This window comes from Macrosteles quadrilineatus, unplaced genomic scaffold (assembly GCF_028750875.1).
Source record: "Macrosteles quadrilineatus isolate MER2022 unplaced genomic scaffold, UCM_ALF_1.0 Scaffold_8__2_contigs__length_117827958, whole genome shotgun sequence".
In the NCBI taxonomy this organism is placed as follows: domain Eukaryota; kingdom Metazoa; phylum Arthropoda; class Insecta; order Hemiptera; family Cicadellidae; genus Macrosteles; species Macrosteles quadrilineatus.
This window is the reverse complement of record NW_026542601.1, coordinates 14574985-14583046: the sequence shown is the minus strand read 5'-3', so window position 1 is coordinate 14583046 and position 8062 is coordinate 14574985. Positions and strand designations below refer to the sequence as shown.

General features: G+C 35.2%; 1 protein-coding gene across 2 annotated transcripts; it reads right to left on the bottom strand.

Moving 5' to 3' along the window:
* Positions 1-498: 498 nt before the first annotated feature.
* Positions 499-7683, bottom strand: LOC129001234 (uncharacterized). 2 transcript variants are annotated; one of them, XM_054428462.1, is made up of 6 exons: positions 7605-7683; positions 7406-7483; positions 3907-4236; positions 2806-2898; positions 2086-2239; positions 499-1229 (listed from the first exon to the last, which is right to left on the bottom strand). In XM_054428462.1, exons 1-6 carry the CDS (start codon positions 7606-7608, stop codon positions 1013-1015), a joined length of 876 nt encoding a protein of 291 aa, XP_054284437.1. In that variant the 5' UTR covers positions 7609-7683; the 3' UTR covers positions 499-1012. The 2 variants fall into 2 exon arrangements, with proteins under 2 accessions (XP_054284437.1, XP_054284438.1); XM_054428463.1 differs by lacking the exon at positions 7406-7483 and having other exon boundaries at positions 7605-7677.
* Between the last annotated feature and the right edge of the window lie 379 nt (positions 7684-8062).

Below are 8062 nucleotides of genomic sequence, written 5' to 3'. Positions count from 1 at the left end.
TGGTGTAATTATGAACTATCAAAAAGTAGTTTTGAAATTAGATGAAAAATATTGTTGTTTTCAACAGGCAAAGTTAGGGCCTCAGTTGTTATAGTAGTTTTACCATAAACAAAAATAATTAAATATAGACCGTCAGCTGTGCTGCGGTTACCATAGGTTCTGGTGCACACCACTGGGAGAGCCATGTAGTTACAGCATACGCATTACGTAACTACATGGCGCTCCCAGCGGTGTGCGCCATAACCTATGGTAACCGCAGCACGGTTGACAGTCTATATTTAATTATTTTTGTCTATGGTTTTACTTAGGAGTAGATAGTTTCCAAAAACATAGAAGCAGGAACGTGTTGATTTAATCCAGAATTGGTCGTTAAGTTAGAATTTTTTTCTCTACCATAAATGGGTAATAAAAGTCTGGTAAAAGCTCAATTATGTTTATTATAAACTTTTCTTAACAAAAATATTTTATTATTTATTTATTAACTTTGTGTTAGGATATTAAATTCTATTTCCAACACTTAGCTGCATAAGCCTAAGAAATGCAAGTCCACAGCATTTCTTGTAATACTTGTATGTTTTAACTTTATCTTGAATTGGTGAAACAGAACTTTTAACTGTACTAAAATAATATTTCCTACTTCTATAAATGGTCTATTTAATATTATGATTAACCTTAGTTGTTGATCAAAACCTATTATTCAAAGGTTAAAAACATACCTCTAAGGGCCGGATTTTTAGGAGTTGAGTGTTTTAATGATAGATACATTCGTTAATGATTCAGATTATGAGAGCTAAATTGCTGAGCAAAGCAGATCCCCCTGAAACATTCTTTTGGGCTGTAAACTATAGACTATAGTTAAACTTGTTAAACTAGTTAATTAAACTATAAAACTTGTTTAAGATTCTTGGATTCTCACACTTAATGGCTTGTATGTGGAAGAAATAATTAATGCGTCAAAGAACACCTTAAAAACCTAAAGCCATCACCAATAACGTCACAATTTTGATTTGATTCACCAATGTAGCCAGAGTAGATGATGTTTATACGTAGGTTTTGGTGGGGGTGGTGCCGGGGTGATCTCTGGCAAAGGGATGTGTAGCTTTGTCCAGTCTTGATACGAAATATAAGGGTCTGTGTCCCCGAGATGAAAGCCCACCACACCAAAGGTGGTAGCGTTGGGCGGCATGTAGAAGGAAATTCTATGGTTGTCTATCTTGATACAGTCAAAACTGAAACAGAGGGTTGACTCACAATTCCTTGAATTTTTTATAGGATTATTTATTTAATTATTATATTATAAATATGATAACTTATCCTCTGTTTGCCGAATTACGGTTTTAGGGGAAGAAACCTATCCCCTTGCCTTCATCCTACCTTTAAAACAATAGCGCAACGGCTGAGGATTGTCAAAATGTCAATCAACTGCAAAATATACATTAAGCAAAAAAAGTAATGGGGGAACTTCCCCTCAAACCGCCTAAATTTTCTGAACAGACTGTAGATATTTATGAAATTGGTGTAAGCTGTAAGTAGTGATGTGTTGGATCCAGGGGTGTCGGTCAAGGGGGAGTAAGGAGGAGCCATCCCCCCAATCTTCGGTGGAAAGTGTAAAAGTTGGGGATTTTTGAGTATTGGAAGCTATGAAGTTGGGATTTTGGGAAGTTAACCAAACAAACTACTAACCATTTAGTAGTAATAATATGTACAGTACAATAAAAAAAATTAGTAGCCTAATTAATATTATTCGTTCATCGATAATCACCTTTCATATTGCATAGACTGTGGACATTGAGCCATGTTTGAATGAATTTCAATGAAGAAAGATCTCTTAAGAAGAATCAACTTCTTGATTAAGAGTCATATTTTTATTGGATTGATAAAGCCATAGTCAGGACTCTGATAAGTCGTTACCGGTACATTAAAACATAGTGAATAATCTTAAGGAATCGGTGCGGTTAGGAATCAAGTGTCCAGCACAAACAATACATTACAATCTAAAATTGAGTTTGGTAACACGTCAACTATTTTATTAGATGGTCTGTCAAATTTCAACTCGGTTGATTGGTTGATATTGAAATGTCTCACCTGATAGAGAAGAGTATCCGCCGCATGGATGTGGCCTCGAGTCGCATGCAGAGACTGAGTCCGTTAGGATTGTGGTGAATGTCGTAAAGTCGGATGCAGAAACTGACGAGGGGAATGTACGGCGTCGAACTGCAGAATGGCAGCGGGTTGCGGCCTAGAAGAATCCAAAAAGTAAAATTACTGTTTACATTCATTGTGCTTTGTTCTTTGTCAGATGAATCAATTGCGCTATTGACACGACAAATTTAGTTTGGTTTTGATTTGATACTTTATCTAATGGTCATATTTAAAGATAATGAGGATAAAATAATAAGGGAAATATCGGAATCAAATAGTGATAAAAAGTTTTTTTTAACAATGTTGTTTGTTTCAAGAAAAGATTTGCTATTTAAATCCATGCTTTAGCCCCTGACCTGAAAAATAGGTTTTGCCTTCATATTAACACATACATCATACATTAATGTTTACTGTCTCTCTTACAGTTAGGGGTTTTGTCCTAGGACGGTAGATTTTTTTCACATTACTGCAGGCTAGACCTAGGGGTTACAGCAATATCGCTTAGATAAAATCCATTGGTGATTTGGCGGGATTTGGACCCGGGACCTCAAAGAGCCAAAGTCCCACGCTCTAACCACTAGACCAGCTCACTCCCCCAAGTTTCATACAGTTAGGGGTGGCGTTAGTTTGAGTTTCACAAGTAAATTTATTGACTCTTTTTACCTGAAAGCACTCGTGTGATGATTATGTGTCCGTTGATGCTGAAGGTCATGAAGATGGCAAAATCCCTGCTTACATACTCCATCTCCATGCAGCCTGTACATAGTGTTGACATCAATTAATTGAAAAATGTAATAAGCCTACTGGATTTAAACTAAGGATTTCATTTTTCTTTTCTCCTTGTTTTTTATTGTTATCTAGAAGGTAATACAGTAATTGAAATCTGTCCCTAAAATCTCATCACTTAATCAACTGATCGAGTCTTTTCCGTATCGTGGTTAAATGTTAACACTGCGTGGTTTGTTTTGTAATTTTATTTCAGTTTAAGCATAAGTTATTGTCCGGGTGGACAAGTGATTAGGTGCTCGACTTCAAATCTGAAGATTGCTTGATTAATTCCAATTGAGATCGTTTTCAGACCCATATACCATTTGTCTATGAATTAAGTTATTGATGCGTCTAATAACAACTATCTAACAACAATTTTGACATTTGATGGTAACAAAACCAGGGTTTGGACGTTTTGCTTTCAAAATGTACAAAATTGCCATTGGCGCTTAAAACATACATCACAAAAACACACAAAATAAGGTATGGACAGATCCAATGTAAGGCTGTATGGGGGCTGCAGCCCCACCTTTTGGTGTGGTACAAAAATTAACACTTAAAAAGTAGGTATGGTTTAAATAATCACTCTATGTTGTGCCTCCGGATTGCCACAAAATGTATGTTTCAGGTTATTATGTTCAAGATGAGATTACCCAATCTTCCCCGGCAGGATTCGTTTCCTACTGGCTGGATCCTCCCATGTTCAAGGTGTTTTTCTTTTAAAGGCATATAGAAAGGAAACCAATCCTTCTAGATTCAGATGTAACCAAATCTATTCATATTTATTTCTATTAAAAATATAGGCTCGAAATAAAAAATAAAACTAATTAGATACATTTGTAATTGTACAGGAATCACATACATGAAAGGTTGAAATGCTTATTTTTTTTAAGTTTCACCAAACCCATCATCATCAACCGTTACACAAAACTTCGCGATTGATAATTATCGATCTAAAGGTATCGAGTGACTATACTACCACTTTCTATACATTACCTTTAAATTTTTCCCTCCCAAACAGCTTGACGGAGTAGCAACATCCGCAGTACACATCGTGACAGTTACACAACTTGCTTCTCTGGGAAACCGTAACGGAATCATTCACCGCCAACTTCACAGGCTTGCTTTTCTCTTTGAAAAAGAACTCTTCATTTTCTCTCATTATTTCGAACATGTCCTCCTCCTTCTTGAAGAACTTATCATCTTCTCGTTCGCCGAAAAACTGTTCTACAGCTTCGTCAAAAGATGGTTTCTGAGTAGTTGGCGTGTCAAAGAACGGAAACATGTTGTCATGAAAAAACTCCTCCGATGAAATCTCTTTGGAATCTTAAAAAAATGTTCACCAATCAAAAGTTTTGATAATTTGTGTGTAAATGATTACAAGTTTAATACATAAACTCTGACATCATAGCAGATATAAATTTAGTGTGCAAATTATATGTGTATCTGAATCAAATGTATAGTATACCCATATTCTATGTACCGGTAATGCTATCATTTTGTGGTTCATTATCATTTGCTCGCAGCGCGAGCAATCGTAGTGGCAGCTGCACGAAGCTCATTTTGGCGGCAAAATTCCAGTCTGACTATTCTCCATAAGCATTTCGCTTCTTAAAGGGTTTGTATTAATTGGTTGAGAGGAAGCGGTTATATCCCCACCACTTCAGGCACAAAAATTGGGCCAAAAAACCTTACCCTTAAACCGCCTAAATTTTGTGAACGGACTATAGAACGTTTGCATCTAATTAGTATTGTAAAACAGCAAAACTTGAACTCAATCTATATAATTAATACGCTACATGAAACTTTGTCGGTTGAACTCCTCCGCCATTTATTAACCTATTTCATCCATTGACGTCTCACTGGAAAGAGCGTGTCGCGTAGATTTGCAAACTGGCCTTACATTTTTTTTAAAGTCCTTTGGGCTCTGCCCCAGTGGCTTTGAAAGTTCCCATGTTATCCTTATGAGGAACATAATTGTTTACATTTTGATCAGCTGTATAATTTAATTGCTGTTATTTATTTTTCAATTCAATGAAACGCATTGAGTACATTTGTTTACTATTTGAGTTTGTGTAAACATAACCCCCAAGACGGATCGTGTTAGTATGGTTTTATCTTAAATTTGTGTATTTATGGTTGTTTTGTGTCGCTATGACGGATCGGGTTAGCATGATTCTAACTTAAATTTGTGCATTTATAGTGTTTTTGTGTACCTATAATTTGTTTATTTGTTGTTGTTTTTTTCTTTTGAATGTCTCCGACGCGACGAAAACGAAACATAGACAGGAGGCGTAATCGTGATAACGACCGCAGCTACAGATCAGTGGCGCGTATTAGGCTTAACTCATCACAGTCGGCACCTGACCCTGGACACACTCAACTATTAGGTTACAAATGCGCCCTAACACTACCCCAAAACCACTTTTTGTTCTCAATTGGCCCTCTATCAATGACCTGTGTTGCCTGTACAGCGAGGCATTTAGAGAAGGAGAAAACCGGCCGGAATGCTTTAGGTTTATCAATAACGAAGATAAACATGGTCTGAGTTACACACCGGTAATCTTTGAGTTGACTCTTTTAAACTCATTGTAAATATGACTGTTATTCGTTTTGAAATAACTCCTGTAATACATTGCAATTGCTCGAATTCGAGCAACATGTACGCTAGTTTGGATAAATATTGGATTTGTTTGGAGTGAATACTAAAAACTGATAGATTCAGTTGTTGTGTGGGTGATTAGGTTAGGTTAGGTGGAGGTTAGGTTGCAAATTAGTAATGTTTGACTTTGGATACAAGTAGTCTTCGCTCCTACTGTGTACAATCTAAAGCCCGTTTTGATGTTTTTCATATCTGGTTAGTGGTTACATTTGAGCATATTTACATACAGGGTGAATAAAAAGTCAAGACCCCCCCCTCTAATATTTTTCCAAGTAAATATACAGAGATATCCTTTTGGTGGCCGAGCAATCTTAGCAAGAAGTTTCATTTTATGATTTTGAAATTTTTGAGTGTCCCCCCAAAAGGGGGGATTTGGGGGGTAACTCAAATATTTTAAATGTAAACCCTCTTCAAGTGACACCTCATTTTGAAGTGATTACAAAAACTTAAAGAATGGTGAAAACTAGAGGTCGCTATCTCTTCTCTATCCAAAATGGTAGCCCGTCAAATGTTGTGGAAAATCAACGGTAAAATTGTTAATATTGGCTGCCATTTTGGATAGAGAAGAGATAGCGAGCTCTGGTTTTCACCATTCTTTAAGTTTTTGTAAACACTTCAAAATGAGGTGTCACTTGATAGGGGTTATTTTTAGTTGTCCCCCGAATCCCCCCTTTTGGGGGACACTCAAAAATTTTAAATGTAAACCCCCTTCAAGTGATACCTCATTTTGAAGTGTTTACAAATACTTAAAGAATGGTGAAAACCAGAGCTCGCTATCTCTTCTCTATCCAAAATGGCAGCCAATTTTAACAATTTTACCGTTGATTTTGACGGGCTACCATTTTGGACAGAGAAGAGATAGCGACCTCTAGTTTTCACAATTCTTTAAGTTTTTGTAAACACTTCAAAATGAGGTGTCACTTGAAGGGGGTTTGCATTTAAAATATTTGAGTTGCCCCCCAAATCCCCCCTTTTGGGGGGACACTCAAAAATTTCAAAATGATCAAATGAAACTTCCTGCTAAGATTGCTCGACCACCAAAAGGATTTCTCTGTATATTTACTTGGAAAAATATTAGAGGGGGGGGTCTTGACTTTTTATTCACCCTGTACAAAATTGCAGGGTGCGCTCTATCCATTGGTTTAAATACAATAGGTTTATAATCTGATTGTTTAATTAGGTTCTGAAAATAGTGTTGGTGAAATAACAAAAGATTAATAATGAATATGAAAATACACTGCATGCTCAGGATAGAAAGAAACATACTTTAAATTTAAAATTGTGTTCAGCTAATCCACAAGAATGAGAAATTAAATGTTTGAGTATGTTTTATCCATGGGAGTAGTGAGTGGATGATGCTATTGTAGAATGTCATCATTGTCATACCATATAATTCTTTTAAACATTAAGTGTTCCAATGGCTAGCTGTTAATCCCTTTTACTAACTCAAAGACTTTTTAGACCTTCCTTCGTCAAAGTTATGTTTTAGTTGTCATTGTCTAACTATTATGCCTTCACCTTATGCCTTGTAGTACAACCTGTTTAATTTTGTAATGTTTTGCTAACTTTTAAATGGTTGTTTTTACTTCTCGATAGTGATAAACTCTGTGATGTTAGTTTAAGACCAATAATTAAATAACTTAAAATGCAATTTTTTTTGTAGACTTCAAAGTACACTTTGTAGTTTACTTCTCAATTTGACAACTGCTCTGCATGAAAAATGTTTGACTCTTCCAATACATTTGTAATATGTCTACTGGAAATAAACATGTCTTATGTCTTATGATAAATGAAAATTAATTGATGAAATCTAGTTTAATTATAGTTAATTACCTCCCAACATATCCAGGTTTAAGATGAAAAATAAAATCACCTTTATAATTGCATGGCCCAGTCCCGTTACTAATAAATCTGAAAGTAAACAAAGTGTTTCTTATAAACAAATACTTTGTGTTTATTAATCAGAAAATTAATTGATCAAAAGATTGAATTTGTTGTGTTAAAGAAGTGGTTTAAAAATTGTAAAACTTACTCATTTCTATATTCCATTGGACTTCATTCACAAGACACCATACTTGGGCAATGAATCATTCAAACAATCTAAATTCATCTCACAGACCTCATAAACTACTAATGAACACGACACTGATAAAATAGTATTTCTGTCATCAAAACCTTGTCAAACTATTGGATGTGGTTTGTGTGATGATGAACTATTTATTCTCTAATGGTCCAGTAAATGTAAAATTTACTTAGTAGATAGTTTATGATTTTTTTTTATTGATTGTATTTCCAGATGAGAAACCCCTGTTTTGAGGCTGTTTACAATTTGCCAACAGTATCTTTTAATTTAAAATGCATTAATTTATAACATTATGAGGATTTTTTATAGTAATTTAAGTAAAAAAGAAGTCTTCACCGGAAGTTTAAAATATATTTGTTATTTAAAGGCACATAATAGCTTGAACAAAATTTATTTTTGAGCACTTC